General features: G+C 36.7%; 1 protein-coding gene and 2 pseudogenes across 1 annotated transcript in view; 2 read left to right on the forward strand and 1 right to left on the reverse strand.

Annotated features, from left to right (window-relative positions):
- The window catches only part of RNF169 (ring finger protein 169), a 92,014-nt gene that overhangs the window by 27,777 nt on the left and 37,925 nt on the right, over positions 1–26,312 (forward strand). Inside the window, exon 2 of the mRNA XM_057748256.1 lies at positions 941–1,014. Coding sequence (XP_057604239.1) covers positions 941–1,014 — 74 coding nt within the window. The remainder of the gene's footprint in view (positions 1–940; positions 1,015–26,312) is intronic.
- Positions 9,624–10,894, reverse strand: LOC130860150 (28S ribosomal protein S31, mitochondrial-like; annotated as a pseudogene).
- LOC130860286 (glyoxalase domain-containing protein 4-like) lies at positions 14,708–15,628 on the forward strand (annotated as a pseudogene).

A 26,312-nucleotide genomic window follows, 5' to 3' on the forward strand; every position in this document is an offset into this window, starting at 1 on the left:
AGAAGTGTGTATTTTCTCCTTCCTTTTTGATAGCATTTAGTACTTATCTTTTATTCCTGTTCTTAAGTTGGATTTTTATTGTTTATATAAGCAACGTGTATTGTGTGCCTCCTTGGGCCTGGATATGTTGGATTTAAAACTATGTATAGAGAAGGGGAGGAAATAGAATTTCAGTTGGGAAAACAGCATAAAAGGTTTAGAAGTATATGACATATATATTGTAACTAGATAGTCAAGTGTTGAGAGATACAGTATGTTAGAAAGATAAAGTTTTGATCAGTCTCTGGAAAACCTTGAGTGACATATTGAAGAATTTTAACTTTATTCCATAAGCTGATCAAAACCACTGAAGGCTTTGAGGATAAAAAATCAGATTATATGCTGAAAATATAGGTTGTATACAGGAAGATAGTCTGTTGACAATGTTGAAAAAGAATTAGAAAGAAACAGTATTATGAGTAAAACTTCAGCTTATTTAAAATGTGACTTGGTAACATTGAACCAAGAGCTTTAAATATAGTTTTCCTTGAGGTCTTTTAACATGTTACATTATCAGTGAGACCCTTCATACCACTCTATATATTGATAACATAATCTTTTTCTTTCATCCTGTGTCTATTTTCCTCCATAGCCCTTAGTACCACCAGTTGTATTATATACAGATACTTGTTCATTTATTGTGTGTTTCCCTCCACACTATTGTAAGCTCCATGATAGCAAGGACTTTATTTGTTCAGTGCTTCTCCCCAGTGCTTAGAACTGTGCCTGGTTTATTATACTCTTTAATAAGTATTTGTTAAATGAATGAATGAATATTCTAATTGTGGAAGATGACCACAATTTTTATGTGGTTTATGATGTGGGGGCAGCAGTAGGACAAGATCTTGGTTCCTTCCTAGAAAGTTCTGTTAAAAAGTGTTTTCTTTTCCCTTTCCTCCAGAGTTTATATTCAGAGCACCAATCAAATTAAGCAAGCCTGGGGAACTTCGTGAGGAATATGAAAGCCTGAGAAAGGTATAGTATACATATTACTATGCCATTCATTTTCTTCAAGTAAGTTGAAGCGATGACATTAAAGAATGCTTAATGGGAGTTTTGATTTACTAGGGAGTTTTAAAATTTATAACGCAGAGCCTATCTTTCTCTACCCTACCTTATACTGGTCTAGTTAGATTCTGTAGCTATAATGGAAGTAGAGTAAACCTTAACTCAGAATGCCTTTTAAGCTGTCCTTTCAAAGATGAAAATGTAGCTCACAGGGCCTCACACCTGCTGCAATAACTGGCTACCAAGAGAGGTATTCTTGGCATTTAAATGTTAGATAAAAGCTAACATTTAAGCTTTGGTAATAATAGCTTGTCTTATTTTTCCTTATCTTGCAAGGTTCCTCTAATTACATGTAGCTGGTGTTATCTTTTATTGCTTTCACTCTCTTAAGTGCTCCAGAAGAACTGTAAATTAGACTGTAAGGGGGGAGTGGAATAATTTTCTAGTTAGAGAACGTTTACCATTGAGAAGGCTTTTAGCTGTGTCCACATCATCTTATTTTTGATGTTTTCAAGCTAATAGTCTGAGAATCACTTGGAAAATTAAGACTTCCACAAGACTGTTAATAAGAAGTATGTTATAAGATTTGTATCATCCTTCCCCAGCCCTCTCACTGAACCACCATCCCTTACCCAAGTTCATAAATGATTAGATAATCATTCTACATGTAGATATTTAATATTTTATAAAGGCAGATAATCCACTTAATCTGAATCAGACATCATCATTAAACAGAGGTAAGACAATAACATTATTGTGGCATTTTGGATTGAATGAAAAAATCAGTATTTAATAAGGTCATGTTAAAGAGAAGAGTTAATAGAAAACTGTTATATATTCTTTGATCTTTTAAATGAGAGTGTCAGATGTTGACTTGGGTCCTCATGTTCCTTTTATATTGGTGTTGTGAATTTTTTTTTTTTTTAATCAGTTACAAAGCTTTTTTCTACATAGAAAGAAATTATTCTCAGAGACTATATCAAGAGAACCACAGATTTCTCTTAAATAAAATTCCAGAATATGCAGATATTTGGCTTTAATATAACTTTTAAGGAATTTGGAGAAAATGGAAAATTTAAAGCTATCAGCTTGAAGATAATGAGAAAATAAGGACTTGGAGGTAGAAAAAGGAGGTAAAGCAGAAAGCATAGTAAGTGTAGAGATTTTTATAAGCCTTGGGAGAGAGAAAGAAACCTTGAGAAATATTCTTTTGTTCCTGTTAGGAGGGAGGGATAGGAAAATGATTTTGAAAGTGACTGGTAGCATAATATTGTTGAGTGAAGCTAGGACAATCTCATTCTATATAAACTGAATTGGGTTTGAAAAACACTCACCTATGTCATTTGTGTTAAATAAACTTTAACCATAGGTTTCCCCCTGCACCCATACCCCAAATACCCAAGTTATCCTACACTCATTGTATAACCTGGAAAATGGAAATCCAAGTCATAAAATCAAAAGAAACTAATATGGCATATCCATATAATGGGATACTATTCAGCAGTAAAAAGGAATGAACCACTGATACATGCTTCCAGATGGATGAACTCAAAAAGATGCTAAGTGAAAGAAACCAGATAAAAGAGACCACACATTGTATGCTTCCATTTATAGAAAATGTCTAGGAATAGACAAAAGTATAGACACAGGCAGTAGATTAATGGTTGATTGAGTAGGGGTGGGAATGGGGATTAACAGTAAATGGGGATTAACAGTAAATGAGCGTAAGTTGTATTACAGTGATGAAGAGTTTTTTTTTTTTTTTTTTTTTGATGAAGAGTTCTAAAACTGATTTATGGTGTGTTCCACAACTTGGTAAATTTACGAAAAATCATTGAACTATGTACTTGAAATGGATGAATTGTATAATATGTAAAAATATACCTCAATAAAGTAAAAAAAATTAAGACACTAGACATTTGGATGGAGAACTTGATGAAAAAGATGTCTCTTAGAATGCATATTTTCTGGGGCTTCCCTGGTGGCGCAGTGGTTAAGAATCTGCCTGCCAGTGCAGGGCACACAGATTCAAACCCTGGTCTGGGAAGATCCCACATGCTGCAACTAAGATCCCACATGGAGCAGCTAAGCCCGTGTGCCACAGCTACTGGGCTTGTGCTCTAGTGCCCGAGAGCCACAGCTACTGAAGCCCGCGTGCCTAGAGCCTGTGCTCTGCCACAAGAGAAGCCACTGCAATGAGAAGCCCATGCACCAAAACGAAGAGTAGCCCCCACTCTCCGCAACTAGAGAAAGCCCTAGCACAGCAACAAAGACCCAACGCAGCCAATAAATAAGTAAATAAATTAATTTATATTAAAAAAAAGAATGCATATTTTCTGAAACAAAACAAATATATAATTATCTAGAGGAATCCCAGGGGGGGAGATGTTTAAAAGTTTCTACTGAGGAAGCGATGGAAATTAATTCTACAAAACTCATCATTACTAATTTGATGTATAATACACTTTTTATTTAGTATACTTTATTATTTTGTTTAAATGATGGTAATAAGGGCTATAAAAAGTTTTTGTTTGGTTTTTTTGGAGGCTGGATTTTTAATATATGATTTTTTTTCTTTAAGAACTTTTATTGAGATACCATTGACATACAATAAACTGCATATAAAGGCTATAAAAAGTTAACAGGAAATTTTATTCCCATAAGTCTAGTTCTTTTAAAAGATGTTTGCTTACTAATCATACATCCTCTACCCGTGGTGTAGCATTATGCTTGCTGAGGTTACTATGAGTTTCTAAATTTTATGATTCTAAAATAGGTTTATATTTCTAAATATGTTTAAAATTTTCTTCCTACCATGTGTTACAGTTAATTTTGTCTTTCTTTATGCAGAAATATCCAAAGCAAAATGTGAAAGTTCTTCTTTTTCTTGTTTTCCACTCTCACCCCCAGAGGTAACTAGTGTCAACAGTTTAGTGTGTATCTTAGATCCTTTATATACTTACACGCACACACACTCAAACACTTACACACTCACACATATACTTTAGTCCTTTTTAGTATGAATGAGATCATGGTGTATATTTATTAATTCATCAGATATTTATTATGTCCTTACTGTGTGTGAGGTACTAGGGATATGATGATGAAGAAGAAACCCAAGGTTCTTGCCCTCAGGGAGATTTCATTCTAGTGGGGAAGATGTACAGTAAATAAGCAAAAAATTTAATATATATTAATAAAGCAGGGTAAGAAGAGTTATAGGGGAGTGGAAGGGAAACTTGAGATACAAAAAGACCGTTTTTGATACAGTAATCAGGGAGAGTCTCAGAGAAGGCACCATTTGAGTTGCTACCTGAAAGAGATGAGGGAACAAGCCAAGTATAAAGGTTTGAGCATTCCTGGCAAACGGAACAGCATATGCAAAGGCCCTGAGATGGAAACAAGTTTGGCTTGTTTAAGGATCATTGTGGCTGGAACTGAGTGTACAAGTTGTGGAAGGGTGGTATGGGGATTTGGTAAGATATGAGTTGGGAGAGATAGAAGGACAAGATCAAAGAAGGGCCTAGTTGTCTGGTAAGGACCCTAAATTTATTTTAAGTGTAATGAGATGCTGGTTATATGATCTGACTTATACTTTTAAAACGTTTCTGGTTGTTGTGTGGGGAATAAGCTGTAATGGACCTAAGAGTTAGGAATTGTATTTCCTGTGAATAGTGGAGACCCCAAAATAATGACTCAAATAAATTAGGAGTTTTATTTTTCTCAAGTAACAAAAAAGCTGGAGGTAAGCTGTCCAGGAATGATATGGCAGCTCCAGAACATCAGGGGTTCAGGCTTCTTTTGTTTTTCTGTTTAGACATCTTCAAGTGTGCCTGTCTCCTTGTGATGTAAGATGGTTGATCCTTCTCTAGAATCCCATCTAGACAGAAGGTATGGTGAAAGGGCATATGTCAGCTGAATTGGGTCTTCAAAAGAGCTTTTTCCAAAGCCCCACCCAGCGACTTCACCTATGTTTTATAGTTTAGTGTCACAGACTCCCTCTAGCTGCCAGGAAAGCTGGGAAGCATAGTGTTTTAGCTGGATACATTAGCTTCCTAAGTAAAATTAGGGTTCTTTTAGTACTGAATGAAAGAAGGAATACTGGGTAGGTAGCTAGCTGTCTCTGCTTCATGGGGCAAGAATGGAAGTAAGACCGATTAGAACACTTTTGGAGTAAGCAATGGGTTGGGTTTAACCAGGGTTAGGGTTTTGCCAGAAGTATGACAGGGAATGATGCAGTGGACTTGAAGGTGTATACAAAGAAGTTGTAGTTTTGGGCCATGGTTATTTTAAAGAGGTTATTTGAGGAAGGAATTGAGAACATGATGGACAATGAGAGTGGTAAAGTCAGTGGACTGAAAGTTTTGATGGTGATAAAGAATTATAAAAGTAGGGTGACTAGCATGTAAGTAAAGCTGGAAACCTAGAAGTGGTGGTCTAAATGTGAGAGGTTTAAATGTGAGATGGGAGTTTAGTTATTGAACATGACAAAGTTTAGGGTATGATTATGGGAGGGGGTGATTGAAGTAGGTTGGAAGAAAAGATTTATCTAGAAGGAAATGAAGAAACTGAGAGAATATACTGATATTGAAATCTTCAGGAATGATCACTGGAGTAGCTGGGCAGAAACTTAGGTGCTAAGCTTTTCTGTGAATAAGGGGAGTTGACAGGTGACTACCATAAAGAGGGATTGTGGGTATTACAGTCTGATGATAAATACTTCAAAGAAGCTAGGAATTTTGAGGAATAATATGATCTATTCTGTAGCCAGTTTTTGATTTTGTTTTTTTGGTATCAATATGTGTGTTTTTCTGGAGGGACAGCAGGTGTTTTCATATACGTACTTTTTTCATCCTGAATGATATTTCATAGTGTGGATGAGGCATAATTCACTTAACCATTGATTATTTAAATTGATTCCCATTTCCCCCAATTTTGACGAGATGTTGCACTAAACATACATGAACATATCTGAGCAAATACTTCCTTTAAGTTAGATTCCTTGAAGTGAAAGTGGTGGTCAAATTGTATATATACCTTGTATTTTGGTGGATATTCAAAAGACTTTTTCAGCTTAACTCTTTCACTAACAGTAAAAGAGAGTCCTTTTTCTTTAAATCCTTGCTAAGCCTTTATTATTTTTAATATTTTGTTATCTGCTGAATAAAATATCTCATTGTTTTAATTTACATTGCCCTGATTACTAGAGAGGAGGAGCGTCTTGTGCTTACTGGCCATTTATAGGTTTTTTTGTAAATTGCTTACTTATAACGTTTAGGTGTGAAAACTAGTTCCATCTTTTGGATATTTTTGATCTTGATTGCTAATGGCATGCTATTTTTTCTGTGCTTTTATAGATGTATTCTATTAAAAAGAAGTTTTCTGACATTTTATGGTGTTTTAAGTAGAAGGAGAGTATTAGCATGTGCTCAGTCTTCCATCTTGTTACATTGATTGGGGAGAGAATTTTGTTGTATTTATTCTTGAATATTTATATCCTTGTTATATTCTTGTCTGCAGTAAATATATGTTGAAATGAAAAAATAATTTTTAAGGAGAAGTTATTTCAATATTGATCTCTTTTTATGTTTCTAATCTATATAATAAGATTGACTGTTAGTCATTTTGTATTTTGAAATAATTGATTCATCCCTATAAATTCTATTTATTGGTTGCATTAAGCTTATTATTTACACCATTATTTCTTCTGCTTATACAGTTTGTTAGGTGCTTAACTTTGGCCACATGGTTAAATAATAGTTGCTTTATGTTAGGTTGGAGAAACATATAATCCAGCATGCTCTTGTCTTCTTTGAATCATTGGTTGAAGGTTGAAGGCAGGGGAAAAAACAGCCTTTGCTTTTAGACTGCTTATCTCCCTGGTTTCTGTAGTGGGAAAGATGAACTGCTTTTGATAGTTCTGTGGATCACATGAGTGGTTTAGGCTTTCTCTGAATTGGTTTACTAACCTATTTATTTTCTGTTTTTCTCCCTCATCACTGGTTTTTTGTTTGTTTTGTTTATTTATTTAAGCTCTTTATTGGAATATAATTGCTTTACACTGTTGTGCCAGTTTTTGCTGTACAACAAAGTGAATCAGCTGTATTTATACATATATCCCCATATCCCCGCCCTCCCACGACTCCTTCCCACCCTTCCTATCCCAGCCCTCCAAGTCATCACCCATCATCGACTTGGTCTCCCTGTGTTATGCAGCAGCTTCCCACTACCTATCTATTTTACATTTGGTAGTGTTATATGTCAGTGCTACTCTCTCACTTCATCCCAGCTTCCCCTTTGCCCCCCACCCCATGTCCTCAAGTCCATTCTCTACACCTGTGTCTTTATTCTTGCCCTGTCCCTGGATTCATCAGTACCATTTTTTTAGATTCCATATGTATGGGTTAGCATACAGTATTTGTTTTTCTCTTTCTGGCTTACTTCGCTCTGTATGACAGACTCTAGGTCCATCCACCTCACTACAAATAACTCAATTTCTTTCCTTTTTATGGCTGAGTAATATTCCATTGTATATATGTGCCACATCTTTATCCATTTATCTGTTGATGGGCATTTAGGTTGCTTCCATGTCCTGGCTATTGTAAATAGTGCTGCAGTGAACATTGTGGTACATGTTTCTTCTTGGATTATGGTTTTCTCAGGGTATATGCCCAGTAGTGGGAGTGTTGGGTCATATGGTAGTTCTATTTTTAGTTTTTTAAGGAATCTCTATACTGTTTTCCATAGTGGCTGTACCACTGGTTCATTTTTGAGTAGTATTTTCTCCCCATTGCTGGCTGAATCATTCAAGTAGTAAGCATGCAGTTCTAGTCCTTAGCCAGAGCACAGAGTAGTCAGATATGGTCAATGGGTTACTGAAGTGCGTAATGACTCTATAAGGCAGACATTAACTTTTCTGAAGGAATTTTTTAAAATTAACTTATTAATTAATTTATTTATTGGCTGCATTGTGTCTTTGTTGCTGCACATGGACTTTCTGTAGTTGCCGCTAGAGGGGGCTACTCTTCATTGTGGTGCACGGGCTCCTCACTGCAGTGGCTTCTCTTGTTGCGGAGCATGGGCTCTAGGCATGCGAGCTTCAGTAGTTGCAGCACATGGACTCAATAGTTGTGGCACATGGGCTTAGTTGCTCCACGGCATATGGCATCTTCCTGGAGCAGGGATTGAACCTGTGTCCCCTGCATTAGCAAGCAGATTCTTAGCCACTGCACCACTAGAGAAGTCCTGAAAGAATTTTTTTAAGGTAAGTAAAGTTTGAAATAATATATCTTTAAAGTTCCTTTTATTATTTCTCTGCCATTAGCTGTAAAATATAATGTACTTTCTTAAAGCTTGAACATTTCACCTACTTCTGTTTGGCTGTGCCACGCATCATGAGCTGAATGTTGAGTTGGCCTTTCCTTTATTTTTTTAATTTACTTATTTTAAAAGAAGCTTGTATTTACTAAAATATGTTCTGTTGCACCATAGAAACAGGAGGTTGTTTGCTTGCTTAAAATTTTTTTTTTCCTATTCGATTGTAAAATCTTTCAAGATGAATCTGTTTTAATCTTTAACTCTCCATCACATCTAACATATCTTGCACTTACGTATTTATTACATACTGATTGAATTGAATTGTTGACCATCCAGTTTCAGAGCCCCTTCTTTTAAGAGAAATGACTTGTGTAAGAATATACAGCTGGTTCATGATAGAACTAGATGTAGTTTAAGATTTCTAGAGTTCTTTTTACTACATCGTTTTCTATTTTTTTCTTCTTCCTCTGAAACATTAATATGTAGTCTTTGAGGAAATGCCTGCTTTGGGCATGTGCTGATGTGCATCTTTCTAGAATAATAAATAAATACAGAATCTCCTAGTACATCTTTTAAGAGCGGTAAGCTGTATGGTACTAAGAAGGAAAAACTCTGAAGAGAATACGTTTTAATTTTGACTGGATGAGGGAACAACTGTTCAGCTTATATAGGATGTTCACAATCTGAAAATGTTAACGTGGGTATTTTCTCCTTTTGCTGTTTACAACTACCTAGACAAGGAGAAGTGACTTTATCAAGTTATATGCTTTTCAAAGAAAATAACACATTTGGGAAATTCAAAGCATAATCAAATTTAACTAGAATTGCAGGTTATTCAGGTTATATTTGTAATGTCCTGTTTTTCCTTGTTTCTTTCACTTACGAGAGGAGATGATCAGTAGTTATAAGATTACTACATTAGTATAATATTTTATATGGTTTACATACTAGTTTAAATAAAATCATTTCAATGCTACCTGAAAGCTAACCTAAAGAATTTTCTAGAAGCAGTTGCAACTCTTCTGTCCCTAGTACAAAGTAAAATATTTTAAAATATCTGATTAGTAAAGCTTTGAGTAAATATAATCGCTTTATTTTTTCTTACTTACAAAAGTAAGCAGAATTATAAAATTCTGTAAAATGTAGAAAGAAAAAATTTCAAGTTATAAAAAGATTTAAAGGAGAAAGGGAACATTACTAGTAATTCTGCCACCTAATAACCATATTTAAATGTTTATCATATTTTTTTCCTAGTCAAATTATTTTATTCGGTTATAATACCAATCTCCAGTAGCTTTAAATAAAAGTTTCCATGGTCTCCAGTTGAACTGTATGCCAGTCTCTTTTAGAATGTCCTGTTTTTCATTAAAATAATTTTTAAACCACTGTATGTGTTCTGCTTAACACTCAGATATGGATTTTTGGAAAGGCCAGGTCATCGGCTCCATGAAGTGGTGAGTTGATCCTTGTTTTGGAATATCCTCCAGGTATTTATCCAGAAATATATGTTCATGAAAATCTGAACCATTATCATCAAAACCTGCTTCATTGTTAATTGGGAACTCCCACAGGTCCCCCTCTTTTGTCCATTGTCTCATTTCTTAAGAATCATTCTGAAAGGACTATTCATTGACTGTGGCTAACTGCTAGCAAATTCCACATTCCAAAGTGAAGGTGCTGTCTCTGTGTGTCAGGTGCCTCTTTAGTAACTGCCTTAAGCTCAAAAATATTAAGTCTCTTCCCCTTGAATATATTTTTTGTAAAGCTTGTTCTGTAATCAGCGGTCTTCTTCTGGCCAACATCATCATCAGCTCCTTCATCAAACTGCATCTGATGCACTAGTCTTGTACTAACTCTAGCTGTGGCAGATCTGGCAACTTTCTTAGCTGATATGATGTTACTGAAACTAATTTTAGGTCTTTCTCCCTCTTTCTGTGCCCTTGAGTCTTCCTTGTGCCGTTGGAGTAGCTCTCACTTGGTCGTCTGCTTGTCTAAAGGGAGAGTCTGCAACAGCAGTTGCAGCCACCACCAACTCAGGACTCAGGGACTCACTTCTCTTTTGGGGACATCTTCTGGAGCTTTTTTAAGTCTTCTAGTTGTAGCTGCAAAACTTTTAAGTTGTCCTCTGTTGGGTGGCTTTGTTGCTTGTACATTTTCTATACTTTCAACTTTTATGCCCTTAATAATATTTATCAAATCTTTTTTCTATTCTTCTTTACACTGTCTTGGCTGTCTCTCTCCTTGGAATCTCATGGGTTGGAGCAAAATGCGTATCTTCTTCCTGTAGATCACGCTGTTTGTGCCAAAATATCTTTGAACGTTATTTTTTTGTTCTGACTGTTATATGCAGAGAAGGGAGTAACACAGTCGCAGCTACCGATTCCTCTGGGCCTCCAGAGCACAAAGGGAGGTGGAAAAGGGGGCAAAGAGGTAGGATCCCCCAGACACTTGGAAACATTGTGGAGAAACAGACTGAACTGGGAATACAATGGGGGTAGTGCATCCTCTGCCAAATATCCCCCACCTCCATTATGCTAAGTGAATAAGTCAGACAGAGAAAGACCAATATTGTATGATTTCACTTATATGTGGAATCTAAAAAACAAAACAAATGAACAAACATAACAAAAAAGAAACAGTTACAGATACAGAAGACAAACGGGTGGTTGCCAGAAAGGAGAGGTGAGGAAAGAAATAGGTGAGGGAGTCTAAGAGGTACAAACTTGCAGTTGCAGAACAAATGAGTCACGAGTATGAAACGTACAGTGTAGGGAATATAGTCAATAACTATGTAATGTCGTTGTGTGGTGACAGATCATAACTAGATTTATCATGGTGATCATTTTGGGCATAGAAATAGTGAATCACTGTGTTGTGTAACAGGAACTAACATAGTGTTGTAAGTCAGTTATACTTCAAAAACAAACAAACTTATAGAAAAAGAGATCAGATTTGTGGTTACCAGAGGCAGGAGGTGACAGGAAAGGGGATTGGATGATGACGGTCAAAAGGTATGAATTTCCAAGTTATAAGATAAATAAGTACTAAGGATGTACACAATGTCCTTATTCACATAGATGTAAATAAGTAATGTACACTCTGATAAATATAATTAACACTGCTGTATGCTGTATATGAAAGTTGTTAAGAGTTCTCGTCACAAGGAAAATTTTTTTTCTTTAATTTTGTATCTATATGAGATGATAGATAATTCTCTAAACTTACTGTGGTAATCATTTTATGATGTATGTAAGTCAAACCATTATGCTCTACACCTTGAACTTGTACTATATGTCAATTGTATCTCAATAAAACTGGAAGGAAAAAGTGTTTATCATAAATTTAAGCTTAAGACTTTTTACAAAAGAGATTTAGGATCACACAGTACATGCCATTTTTACTGACCTTCTATTTAACATTTCATATGAAGTTTTACATATCAATGTATTTTGATCCATGCCAACATTTTAATTTTTTTATTTTTTTTATTTATTTGTTTGTTTATTTACTGGCTGCGCTGGGTCTTTGTTGCTGCACATGGGCTTTTTCTAGTTGTGCAGAGCGGGGGCTACTCTTTGTTGCCGTGCACAGGCTTCTCATTGTGGTGTGCAGGCTTCTCATTGCGGTGGCTTCTCTAGTTGCGGAGTGTGGGCTCTAGGCACGCAGGCTTTAGTAGTTGTGGCACGTGGGCTCAATAGTTGTGGCTCGCAGGCTCTAGAGCTCAGGCTCAGTAGTTGTGGTGCACAGGCTTAGTTGCTCCGCGGCTTGTGGGATCTTCCTGGACCAGGGCTCGAACCTGTGTCCCCTGCATTGGCAGGCAGATTCTTAACCACTGTGCCACCAGGAAAGCCCCATGTCAATATTTTTAATGGCTATATAGAATAACAGAAAATATCATTATAATATATTACATGCATGCCAATATTTTGCTTAAAGCCAAACCATTCAGGAATCAGAAATATCTTTTAAAAATCCGATATTTAATCAAATTGTACACTTTAAATATATGTAGTTTATTGTATGTCAATTATATCTCAATAAAAGTTATTAAAAAACATGTAAACAGAAAAAAACTAAATGGCTAATAAATTCATGAAAAGAGAAAATAATACGATATTTAAAAAAGATTCCACAAGATTTTTAAAATTTCCCATCTCTATCCAAATTTGTGTAAAGGTTCATAGGTAATCTACTTTCAGTAAAATTGCAAGCTTGGTTTTATTTTTCTGGATTCAGATGAGAGTTTAAAGCCTCATTTGCTACTTACATCTGAGAGTCAACTTTTTGTTTGTTTATCTCAAACTTTTAAAAAATTTCAGGTGCCCAGTAAATCACAGTACAAATGATGTGGCTATTTTGCCCTACGCTGGGAGACAGTGTGTTAAAGTCTTAAGAGCCATCTGTCTAAATTCAAATCCTGGCTCTGCATGTGAATTTGGTCAAATTAGTTCCATCTCTCCATGTCTTAGATTCCTGGTCTGTAAAATGGACCCCATAGTACCTAGCTTATAGGGTTATTGTGAAATAGTGCCCGGCACATAGTAATCCATATATAAGAATTATTCTTTAAAATTTGGACTTTTAAAAAATCTAGCACAAAGTAACCCCCCTCCATTACCATCAGTTTTTAATTTGTTCATGTGAGTGAGAAATGGCTGACTATTAAAAAGTCATGGTTGGAAGCTGGAAAGTTAGTGGTGTGAACCATAAATGAATTCCCATTTTTCTTGAACTTTGGGCAGTGAAGACCTGTCTTTACTTTTTCATGATCAATGACTTAGAGCTCTTACTTTACGCTTCTACTAGGTGAGTGCACTCCCCTTCATTTAGCCTTTTAGCTTGGCAGCTAAACATATGACTTAGTATCTGCTGGTTCAATTTATGTATAAACTTTAATGTTTAAAGTTAATTTTATGTGCATTTCTGTACAGCACGTATAATATTTAAAACCTATATTGAAGTAATTTAAAACACTTTATTACATAAAAGAGAAGATTAAAATGATATATTGGCATAAATATTTAAATATATTTTATTCTAAGCATAACATTTAAACTGAAATGTGTTTAAGAATTTAAAGTGAAGAGGGCTTCCTCGGTGGCGCAGTGGTTAAGAATCCGCCTGCCAATGCAGAGGACACAGGTTCGATCCCTGCTCTAGGAAGATCCCACCTGCCGCTGAGCAACTAAGCCCGTGGGCCAAAAAAAAGAATTTAAAGTGAAGAGAGTAACAGTATCATCAGTGTGATTTTGTCAAAATCAGGTAGGAATCATAAGAGCATATGGTTGCTTTGGTGATATTTATGTGATTGCTCAAATAGAAACCATGGCTTTTGCCTTGTATGTAAGATTTGCTATGATTTCTGGATGCTGTGAGATGGAAGCTTCAAGTAGTCCTTACTTACAGCAGACATTTTCTTTTTTTGGGCAGCATCAGCCATGGTCACCAATTAGACCCTATATAATAAGTGGTAACTCTTAGTATCAAATGAGAGCCTGGGAACCAGATGGAAGAAACAAAGCATTGATCACCATAGATACTAAAGTAAATTGAAATGTTCTGACACTAATTTGAATATCCAACAAGTTCATCATGTTCTGAAGCAGTGCTTCTGAAACAGTGGTCCCCAACTTTATCAGCTTATATTATACTCTCTTTATAACCCCCTTAACAATGTAAAATATTGTTAATATCTTCTATTAAAGAATAAACCTTAGATAAGCAACAAAAATATATTCAACCTATTTATTGAGGTGGTGGTATTTAGTAGGTAGAACCCTATGGACTATAAGTGTGTGATTTGTTAGATTGTTAAAAATATATTGAAAATTAAAGATTTCCATCACTACTTTTATGAATCCTTTTTAAGGGTCCGGAGTCCAAGTTTGAGAACCTTTGGCCCAGAGATAACTAGAAAATGTAGGAAATAAGTTATATGTGTGTAACTCATATAATTTAATATATGTTTTCATATATAATCATATTTTATAGAAAAAATCTATTAGTTTTGTGTTAGGGGAAAGATCAAGGAAACACCATGATGCTAAAAGATTCTACAACTCACAAATTATTTCTGTCGTCTGCTATCATTGGGTGGTAGGCCATTTTACCAATTTAGATAAGAAAATGAGAAAATCATGGATGCATGAGCCTCTAATCTTTAAAGTGCCATTGGGATTACTGTGCTGGCGTCATCTCTGGGTGGTGTGGTGCTGTACGTGTGACAGGTGGGTGGTGTAGGTGGTGACTCTCAGGGCTCTGTACTTCATGTTCAAAGTGGGAAACTCTTTCCAGATGGTGTGTTTCTGTCGTGATGTCCTGGGGATGAAGGCCTTATGATGGAAAATGGGGTCAAACAATGGTGGGATTTGGACCTGAGGATGATCATTTTCTTGCAGAACTGACTTACAGTTATGGCATCAGAGACTACAGCTTGGCAATGACTTCATGGGTATCATGCTTGCTTCTAGCCAGGCTGTCAGCAATGCCAGGGAGCTGGAGTGGCCACTCAGTGAAGTTGTAGAAGGTGTTTTTGAAACCAAAGCCCGTGGAAGGTATAAGTTCTATTTGCAGAACCCTAGTCCACCTCAGTCAGATCCTGTATTAAAAGTAACTCTATCAGTGTCTGATTTTCAGAAGTCCTTGAACTAGTGGTCTAATCTACTGGGAATGAAGATTTATGAAAAAAATGAAAAGAAGCAGAGGGCTTTGCTGGGCTACGCTGATAACCATTATAAGCTGGAGCTGCAGGGCATCCAGGGGGCAGTGATCATGCAGCAGCTTTTGGATGAATTGCCTTTTCTTGCCCCCAGAAAGAGTTGTCAGACTTAGAAGGCTTGATAAAGAGGGAGAGCCAGAAGATTCTGACTCCCTTCATGAGTTGGACACTCCAGGGAAAACAGTGGTGCAAGTGATCATTCTGACTGACCTTGATGGGCATGAAGTTTGCTTTGTGGGGGATGAAGCATTTCGAGAACTCTTGAAGATGGATCCAGAGGGAAGCAAGTTATTGGATGACGCAATGGCAGAAGATAAAAGTGATGAATGGTTTGCTTCACAAAATAAACCAAACCTTTAGGCTAACCGAAGACATCACGTGGAAGAAGCATCAGTGATTGCTGTCGAACACCTGTGAGGCCTGATGTGTGCGTTGTATGATAAATGCTGTTACAACTTGATAGTTTCCTATACAGGCAAACAGGCTGGGGTTATGAAGATTTGTGTATTTTAATCTTTGAAAGCTCTGCTATAATTTAGAGAGAAAATCCTATCATTGTCAGTCCATTTAGAGGAGAACTCTTGCTGTCATCTGCGCCGTCACTGAAAGGGCACATTCTGTGTGTGACTGTATTAGATTAGTAATAAATTCTTCTTTAGTCTGGGACAGCTATATGGAACATTATCTTTGGTTGGGGATGGAGGGAGTCTTGATAAGCATGTAGATTTAATGAGAACAGTGAAATCTAATTTTTTTAAAAAGTGCCATTGAGCAGCACTCTTCCCACCAGCCCCTGTGTTCATGGCACTGTCAGGTTGCCTGCCTTTTATTGTGGAATTGAGAGAAGCTCCTCAAGCATGGGGACTGGTACAGTCACTAAAATAGGTTTCGTTTGTATTGCAAAGAATATTTGTTGGAAGACCTTTTAAAAATTGGTTAGTCTAATCACATCTTTCATTTCAATCACATTCTTAGAGAATATAAGCCCCATGTAAACAGCTTTGTCATTTTTGGTCAGGGCTATATCCTCAGCACTAAAACCAATACCTAACACATAGATTCTAGTGCTCTGTAAATATTTGTGGAATCAAACTTATTGAATACAGGCCCTATGTCTAGAATTAAAGTGGGAAAAGGGAAATCAGGGATGAATTGGACATGGTTTCAGGTTGAAAGAAGCTCATGTCTGGGGGAAGAGAAATTTGAAAACAAGCAATTGGACACAAGCAGTTTGTGTTAAAAATCCATGATAGAAGTATGTTCTGGGTGTTATGAAATGTATTTTAAAATATTTCATTTGAAACAGTGTGGTATATATATGTGTTTTATTCTAAACTCTAAAGGTGGCTAGTTAACATTTGAAGTACTAATGAGGAATATATACTCTGGAGTAGTTACTTAGCATTTGAAGACTGTAATCAGAAATTTCTGTGCATAGGCTCCTATAAGCCCTTCAGTTATTGCTATAATCACCCAGCACCTGAGGTTTGTGAACTTGCGTAATGGATGTTATAAGTGATTTCTAAATTTTTAATTTTTGTAATACTTAAACAAATATAAAAAAAGAACAATAAAATGAACCCCTGTATACCCATCACTCAGATTCTACAGTTATGAAGATAAATAATTTTTCATGGTGAAATGAGTATTATTCAAGACATATGGATCAGCTTCAAATATTCTATAGGCACCTACACCCTTGCATGAACAAGATTTAAAAGTCTAGTGAGCTCAACAGTCTATTCCTTTGATGGAGCCTTGCCCTATGGCTAGGAATTCTTTTTGCCCTTGTGTTTAGCTGTTAGACAATTCAACTCCCTGATTCTAATCAGAGGATTAGTTGAAGCCTCCTACTAGAATATTGATTTGAGTGAACCTGTCATTCAAGTTGTTTATTATAGTATCTAAAAGGATAGAAAGCTAGCTGGAACTTCATGATACTTATGTAATAGGTTATATGACACACACAAAAAGTTTTAAGTGCTGTTAAATATATATGACATAAAATTTGCCATTTTAACCACTTTAAGTGTACAATTCAGTGGCCTTAAGTACATTCACAGTGTTGTGCAATCTTCACTGCTCTCTTTTCCCAAAATATTTTGATCGCTCCAAGTAGAAATCCTGTACCCATTAATCAGTATCTCACCATCCCCCCAGCCCCTAGTAGCCTCTAACCTTCTTTCTACAGATTTGCCTATTCTAGATATGTAAATGGAATCATATCATATCTGTCCTTATATGTAAGTGGAATCACATCATATTTGTCCTTTTGTGACTTGGCTTATTTCACGCAGCATAATGTTTTCAAGATTCATTCACATTGTAGCATGTTTTAGTACTTCATTCCTTTTTATGTCTGGCTATCCCATTGTATGCATATATCACATTTTGTTGATCCTTTCATCTCCTGATGGACCCTTGGGTTGTTCCCATTTATTGGCTATTGTGAATAATGCAGCAATAAACATTGTAATACAAGTATCTGTTTGACTCCCTGTTTTATTTTGGATATATAATTAGGAGTGGAATTGCCGGGTCATAGGAGTAGTGGTATGTTTAATTTTTTGAGAAATCGTCAAACTGTTTTTACATCAGCTGCACCATTTTACATTCCTGCCAGCAATGTATGAGGGCCCCAATTACTCCACATTCTTGGTAGCACTTGTTATTTTCTAATTTTTTAAAAAATAATCATTCTAGTGGGTATCTCATTGGATTTTGATTTGCATTTCCTTAATGAATAATGATGTTGAGCCTTTTTTCATGTACTTATTGACTATATTATATCTCTTATTTGGAGAAATATCTGTTCAAGTCTTCTCAATCTTGAATTAGGTTGTTTGTCTTTTTGTTGTAAGAGTTTTTTATGTCTTCTGAATATTAAATCCTTATCAGATATGTGATTTGCAAATATTTTTTCCCACTCTGTAGACTGTCTTTTCACTTTTTTGATAGTGTCCTTTGCACAAAAGTTTTTAATTTTGATGACGTCCAATTAATCTGTTTTTTCTTTTTGGCATAAATTGCTTATGCTTTTCTGTTTGGCTTTTTCACTCAACATAATTATATTGAGATTCATTCACTTAGTTATGTGTATCATTAGGTTTTTTTTTTTGTTTTTAAATTTGTTGGCTGCATTGGGTCTTTGTTCTATGTGCAGGCTTTCTCTAGTTGCCGAGATTGGGGGCTACTCTTTGCCGTGTGTGGGCTTCTCATTGCCGTGGCTTTTCTTGTTGTGGAGCACGGGCTCTAGGTGTGCAGGCGTCAGTAGTTGTGGCACATGGGCCCAACGGTTGTGGCTCGCAGGCTCTAGAGTGCAGGCTCAGTAGTTGTGGCGCACAGGCTTAGTTGCTTTGCTCTGCAGCATGTGGGATCTTCCTGGACTAGGGCTCGAACCTGTGTCCCCTGCATTGGCAGGCGGATTCTTAACCACTGCGCCACCAGGGAAGCCCTGCTTTATTCTTTTTTATTGCAAAGTGCTATTTCATTGAATGGATATGTCACAATTTATCTGTTTGCCTGTTAATAGGCATTTGGGTTGTTTCCAGTTCTTGGCTATTACAAATAAAGCTACTATGAACATTCATGTGCAAGTCTTTATATAGAATAAAATTTTTTTTCCTCTTGGGTAGATACTTAGGCATGAGATGGCTGAATCATCTGGTAGGTGTGTTTCCTTTTTTAAGAAACTGCCAAACTTTTCCAAGGTGGTTTTACCATTTTAATTCCTACCAGTAGCGTATGAAAGCTCTGATTTCTCTCAATCTTTGCCAACATTTGGTATGGTCAGTTTTTTTAATTTTAGCAATTCTGATTGGTGTGTAGTGGTATCTCATTGTGGTTTTAATTTGTGTTTCCCTGATGACTAATGATGTTGAGGAGCATTTTTTCATGTGTTTATTTGTATTTTCTTGCTGTTGAATTTTGAAAGATCTTTGGATACAAGTCTTATCACGTATATGCTTTGCAAATATTTTTCTCCCAGCGTATGTCAGTCTTTTCATTTTCTTAGAGCCTTTTGAAGCATGGATGTTTTTAACTTTCAAAAAATACAGTTTATACATTTTTTTTCCTTTGTGGATTTTGCTTTTGGTGTTATATATAAGAATTCTGTTCTCAGCTCAAAGTCACAAAGATTGTCTCCTGTGTTTTCTTCCAGAAGTTTTAGAGTTTTAGGCTTTACATTTAGCTCTGTGACCCCTTTTGAGTTAACGTTTATATATGGTGTGCATATGGATGTTCCAGATATTCTGGCACCATTTGTTGAACTGGCACCATTTGTTGAAAAGACTATCCTTTCTCCATTGGATTGCCTTTTGCACCTTTGTCAAAAATGAGTTACCCGGGCTTCCTAGGTGGCGCGGTGGTTGAGAGTCCGCCTGCCAATGCAGGGGACACGGGTTCGATCCCTGCTCCGGGAAGATCCCACATACCGCGGAGCGGCTAAGCCTGTGCGCCACAACTACTGAGCCTGCGCTTTAGAGCCCGTGAGCCACAACTATTGAGCCTATGTGCTGCAGCTGCTGAAGCCCATGCGCCTAGAGCCTGTGCTCCGCGGCGAGAGAAGCCACGGCAATGAGGAGCCTGTGCACCACAGCGAAGAGTGGCCCCCACTCACCGCAACTAAAAAGAAAGCCCGCTCACAGCAAAAAAAAAAAAAAAAAAAAAAGAGAGACCCAACACAGCCAATAAAATAAATTAATTAATTAATTAAAAAAAAAGAGTTACCCATATATTTGTGGGTTTATTTCTAAACTCTATATTGTATCTGTATCATTGATCTATTTGTTTATTTGCACACCAATACCATGCTGTTTTGATTACTGTAACTTTATAATGTCTTAAAATTCATTAGTATTAATCCTCCAATTTTGTTCTTTTTCAGAGTTGTTTTGGCTTCTTGGTTCTCTGTATATCCATCTGAATTTTAATATTGGCTTGCTAGTTTCTACAGAAAGCTTGCTGGCATTCTGATTGGGATTGCATTAAGTCTATAGATCAATTTGGGGAGAACTGACATCTCAATAGTCCAGTTTTCAGACATGACAACACTATCCTTCCACTTATTTAGGTCTTCTTTAGTTTCTCTCAGCAATGTTTTGTGGTTTTCACTTTCCAGATCTTTTGTCAGATTTATCCTAAGTATTTCGCATTTTTCGATATTACTGGAAGTGCTATTATGATTTTTGCAAGTGTATAAAAATACTATTGGTTTTTATATTTTGATATTTTATCCTACAGCTGTGATAAACTCATTTAGAAGTTTTAGTAGCTTTTTTGTAGATTCTAGTGGATTTTCTACATGGAGCATCATGTTGTCTGTAAATAATGACTGTTATTATTGGAGGAGTTTACTAGCATATTTTAAAATGATAGTCATCAAGACAGTATGATGTTGGCATGAGGAAAAGACATATCAATGGAATAGAATATAGTCCTGGAATAGGCCCACTCGTATATAGTCAGTTGATATTCACAAAGGCACAAAAGTAATTCAAAAGGCAAAAGAACAGTCTTTTCAGCAATGGTGCTGGAACAAACTGAATATTCTATGAATAAGTAAAAGTTAACCTTGATCTCTGCTTTATACCATATATGAACATTAATTCAAAATGCATCATAAACTAAATGTAAAAACTAAAACTATGTAGAAGAAAATGTAGAAGAAAAAATAATTGACCTTGGGGTAGGCAAAGATTTACTAGACAAGAACCCCAAAAATCTTAATCACAGAAGAAAAAAATGATATATTGAATTTTATTAAAGTTAAAAACTTCCACTCATTTAGAAAATAGGCAAAGCAAAGACTGGGAGAAAATATTTTCAAAATGTGCATCTAACAGCAGACTTTTATTCAGAATTTTTAAAAAAACTCTTGCACCTAATGATAAGGTTAAAAAAATAGGTTAAAAGTTTTGATTGAAAATAGACAATTCACAAAAGAAGACATGCTACTAAACATATGAAAAGATGTTCAACATAATTAACCAGCAGGGAAGCACTCATTAAAATCACATAAAGGATATCCCCTACATCTTCTAGAATAGCTAAAATTAAAAGGCTAAGAATTCCACATGTCTGAATGAGTGTGAGAATGTAAATAAGCTGGAACTCTCATGCATTGTTAGTGGGATTATAATCCTCCCTCGGTATCTGCGGGGAATGGTTCCAGAAACCGCATGGGTACCAAAATCCATGAAAGCTCAAGTCTGTTATGTAAAATGGCAGAGTACAGTTGGCCTTTGGTATCTGCGGGTTTGGTGTACATGGGTTCCACCAAAGGCAGATTGATTTTTTATTTTTTATCTGTGGTTGGTTAAATCCACTGATGTGGAACCCACAGATATAGAGGGCTGACTGTATAAAATGGTATAACCTTCATGGGAAACATTTTGGCAGTTTATAAATTTAAACATATACTTACTATCTGACCCAGCAATTCCACTTGTAGTTGTTTAGACAAGCAAAATAAAAACATCTGTTCACAAAAAGACACGAATGTTCATAGCAGCTTTATTCATAACAGCCCCAAACTAAATACAACCCAAATGTACAATACTTGAATGGATAAACAAGTTGTGGTATATTCATACAATGGAATATAACTTATCAGTAAAAGGAATATAATAATAAACTTAGTAACATGGATGAATATAAAAATATGCTTTGAGTGAATCCTGACATGAAAGAATACATGCTGTGTGATTTTATAACAGGCAAAACTAATCTGTAGTCATAGTTATAAGATTAAGGATTGCTTAGGGCTGAGTAGGGTGGGAGATTGATTACTAGTGGGGTTTTTTTTGTTGTTGTTTGTTTTGTTTGTCTTTGTTTTTGTCCATGCTGTGAGGCTTGTGGGATCTTAGTTCCCTGACCAGGGATCGAACCTGGGCACTCGGCAGTGAAAGCTTGGAGTCCTAACCACTGGACCACCAGGGAATTCCTACTAGTGGGTTTGAAGTGACTTTCTTGGGTATTAAAAATATTCTATGTCTTGGGACTTCCCTGGTGGCGCAGTGGTTAAGAATCCTCCTGCCAATGCAGGGGACACAGGTTCAGTCCCTGGTCTGGGAAGATCCCACGTGCCTCAGAACAGTTAAACCCATATGCCACAACTACTGAGGCTGTGCTCCAGAACCCGAGCTCCAGAGCCTGAAAGCCACAGCTACTGAGCCCACGTGCTACAACTACTGAAGCCCTTGCTCCTAGAGCCTGTGCTCTGCAATAAGAGAAGCCACCACACTGAGAAGCCCGTTCATAGCAATGAAGAGTAGCCCCCCCACCCCCCTCCCCGTCACAGCTAGGGAAAGCCTGCACGTAGCAACGAAGACCCCAAGGCAGCCAAAAATAAATAAATAAAATAATAAATCTTAAAAAAAAAAAGTTCTGTGTCTTGATTAGGCATAAGGTTACATGGATATGTTCATTTGTCAAAATTCACTGAGTTTTGCATTCCTTGTGATCATTTTATCATATGTAGGTTATACCTTAACATAGTTGATTTTTTAAAAAATATTTATTTATTTATTTGGTTGTGCTGGGTCTTAGTTGCGGCAAGTGGGCTCCTTAGTTGCAGCTCATGGGCTCCCTAGTTGAGGCTTACCAGCTCCTCAGTTGTGGCATGCAAACTCTTAGTTGTGGCATACATGTAGGATCTAGTTCTCCGACCAGGGATCGAACCTGGGCCCTCTGCACTGGGAGTGCAGAGTCCTATCCACTGTGCCACCAGGGAAGTCCCAACATAGTTGATTTTTTAAAAATCAATTTAAAGTGGATTGTGGATCTAAATGTGAAAGGTCAAATAATAAGCTCCTTAAGGATACCATGAGAGAATTTCTTAAATAGGATATAAAAAGCACTAATGTTAAACTTCATTAAAACCTGGAGCTTCTTGTCTTCAAAAGGCACTACCAAGAGAGAGAAAAGGGCAAGCTACTCTGAGAGGGGGAAAAACGTGTGTGTGTGTGTCTGTATCTTTTATGTATTTTTTTTCTTCAAAATTGCCTCATATCCAAAAAATGTAAATAACTCCTACAAATAACTAGGGAAAATCCCAACTATTTTAAAGGAGAAAGGGGAACAGTGTGAATAGGCACTTCATAAAAGAGAATTTTCAAATAGTCAGGAAACACATGAAAATTTGCTCTAGATTTTTAGTCATTAGAGAAATGCAAATTGAAGTCATAATGCAGTACCAATATATGTATGTTGAAATGTCTGGAATAGACAATACTGAGTATTAACAAGGTTGAGAGCAACTGTCTTTCTGCTACATTGCAGGTTGGGATAGGATTTGTACAACCAGTTTGGGGAAACTGTGGCAGTGTACCCATACTTTATGACTAAACAGTTTTTCTTCTAGAATATACCCTGCAGAACAGTATGTGTATCAGGATACATATTCAAGAATGTTCATAGCAGTTAATTTGTAAATAGCTGTAAATTAATAACTACACAAATATCTATTAACAATAGAATTGTTGTTTTGTAGTCAAACAATGTAATACCATAAAACAATGAGAAAGAACAAACTACTATATGCACCTGCATGGATGAATGTCACAAATGGAATGTTGACTGAAGGAAGACAGATTCAATACATATGTAAGATTCCACTTATATAAAATTCAGAAATAGGTGTAATGATTTTTTTGGTGTTGGAAGCTGGGATTATGGTTACTTTGGGGTGAGGAGTAGGCACAAGGGGTACTGGCAGTGCTTCTTGATCTGCGTGGTAGTTACATGGATGTGCTTATTTTGTGTAATTTATCATGCTTTATGTTAATGACTTGTACACTGTATATAATGCTTTGATTTTTAAAAGTTTATTTTTGGGAATTCACTGGTAGTCCAGTGGTTAAGACTCCACACTTCCACTTCAAGGGACATGGGTTCGATCCCTGGTTGGGGAACTAAGATCCTGTGAGCTACTGGGCATGATAGCTAGCTAGCTGCTGAGCGTGATAGATAGATAGATAGACAGACAGACAGATGTGATAGTTAGATAGATAGATAGATAGATAGATAGACAGACATGATAGATAGATAGATAGACGTGATAGGTAAGTAGATAGATAGATAGATAGATAGATAGATAGATAGATAGATAGATAGATGTGATAGGTAAGTAGGTAGATAGATAGATAGATAGATAGGTAGATAGATAGGCAGACGTGATAGATAGGTAAGTAGGTAGATAGATAAATGTAAGTTAAAAAAATAAAAATGGAGGCAGTAAAAACCATTCCATTTACAGTAGTGGGCAGCTTCACTTGGTACCATCTGAGATTTCTTTTATTTTGGCTCCTACTGCTTGTCTCTTGCTTTTAGCTCTAGGGTTTCTCTGTGGTTGTTGTTGCAGTGTCTACCATGGGAACTTACTTGAGTTGTACAAGCCAGTGTCAGCGATATTTAACATCCAGTGGAGCATACTTTGGTCAGCAGGAGGTGGGAGTCTGTGTGTGTGTGTGTGTGTGTGTATACTTCCCCCTTTCTCACTTCTGATCGATAGTCTTGAGCTGCATTTCGTACAGTTTCTCATATTGTCCTCTGTAACCAACTGTTAGGCCAACCACTTTTATTGGCTTGCTGTCTCTCCTTGTTATACTACTCCATCCTGAACTCCTGCTCCCCATAAAGTATTCATGAATAAGCCTTCTGCTCAGACTCTGGCCTGCTCCCCATAACAAAGAATTATCTAGCCCAAATTGTCAGTAGTGCTGAGGTTGAGAAACCCTAGTATTTGAAGCCAGTGCTTTGCCTTAAAATCTAAGCTCTTCAATATTCAAACACCGACTTCAGGAAATAACCACTGAGTGTTAGTTTTTCTGTCTGTAAAATGATAATGATAAGGTAAGCTCTATAAACTTAATGCCTGAAACATGGAAGAATTCAATAAATAGCAGCTTTGATACTTCTTTTTCAAGTTGATATGCTGTTTGCTGACACCGTCTGAGCCATTTTCCCTGAGTATAAAAACTCTTTCCTAGAGATTAAGTTCTCAAGTCCTTATAAATAACCATCAAAAGGGACAAAAAAAATAGCATCTACAGAAACCAGTATAGAGAAAACACCAACATATTTAGTTTTTTAAAAATAGCAACATCTGTGTATGTATATGTTTTGGGGGGCTATCCTATGCATTTTGGATGTTTGGTAGCAGTTCCTGGCCTCTACCCACCAGATGCCAGTAGCACCATACACCTTATCCCCTCAGTTGTGACAGCCAAAAATGCTAGCAGACATTGCCAGATGTATCCTGAGAAGCAAAGTTATCCTTGGTTGAGAACCACAGAGATAAACATAGATTTGAACACTCTTAAACCTTAGTTTTTTGGGTTTTGTATTTTTTTAAGTAGAGATAATGAGATAATGTAACAGGGTTTTAGCTCCGCACCTGACAGGGTTCAGTAAATGATAATGTGATGCCAAAACCTGTTTTCTTTCGTGCCACTCTACGTCTCTGTCCCCTAAAAGTGAAATGCCTCTTTGCAGCCTGTGGTAATGTTGAATAAGAATTTCTCATCTAAGATCATTAAAAGGCACTGAAGTGCTTCCCTGCTGGTGCAGTGGTTAAGAATCTGCCTGCCAGTGCAGGGGACACGGGTTCGATCCCTGGTCCGGGAAGATCCCATATGCGGCAGAGCAGCTAAGGCCGTGGGCCACAACTACTGAGCCTGCTCTCCAGAGCCTGTGAGCCACAGCTACTGAAGCCCGCATGCCCAGAGCCTATGCTCTGCAACAAAAGAAGCCACCAAAATGAGAAGCCACCAAAATGAGAAGTACCGCAGTGAAGAGTAGCCCCTGCCTGCCACAGCAATGAAGACCCAAGGCAGCCTAATTAATTAACTAATTAATTAATTAGAAAAAAAGGCATTGATCTTTCATGTGGGCAGTAAGCATAGACTTCAGATTTGCTTTCTACCTAGCTATGGATTAGCTTTCTTCCTCTTGTGTTCTTGTTTGACTTGGGCAGAGTTGGGAATACATTATTTCATTTGAATCGCCTCCTGACATAACATTGTTTATGGTGTACTTTGCATGTTCATAACCTCTTGAATTAGACCCAGCATGTTAAAGACTAGTTCAGGCTTATTGAAATCATATGTATGGAAATTGGAAAGATAAGACTAAATCTTTATTGTTGTTTGTTATTGTTGATTTTGTTTTTTAACCCTGAGTTGACAGCCAGTGAAAAATATTTATTTGTTCTTTAGTTTTTTTTTTA

The sequence above is a fragment of the Hippopotamus amphibius genome, chromosome 9, assembly GCF_030028045.1.
Source record: "Hippopotamus amphibius kiboko isolate mHipAmp2 chromosome 9, mHipAmp2.hap2, whole genome shotgun sequence".
NCBI classification, from domain to species: Eukaryota; Metazoa; Chordata; class Mammalia; order Artiodactyla; family Hippopotamidae; genus Hippopotamus; species Hippopotamus amphibius.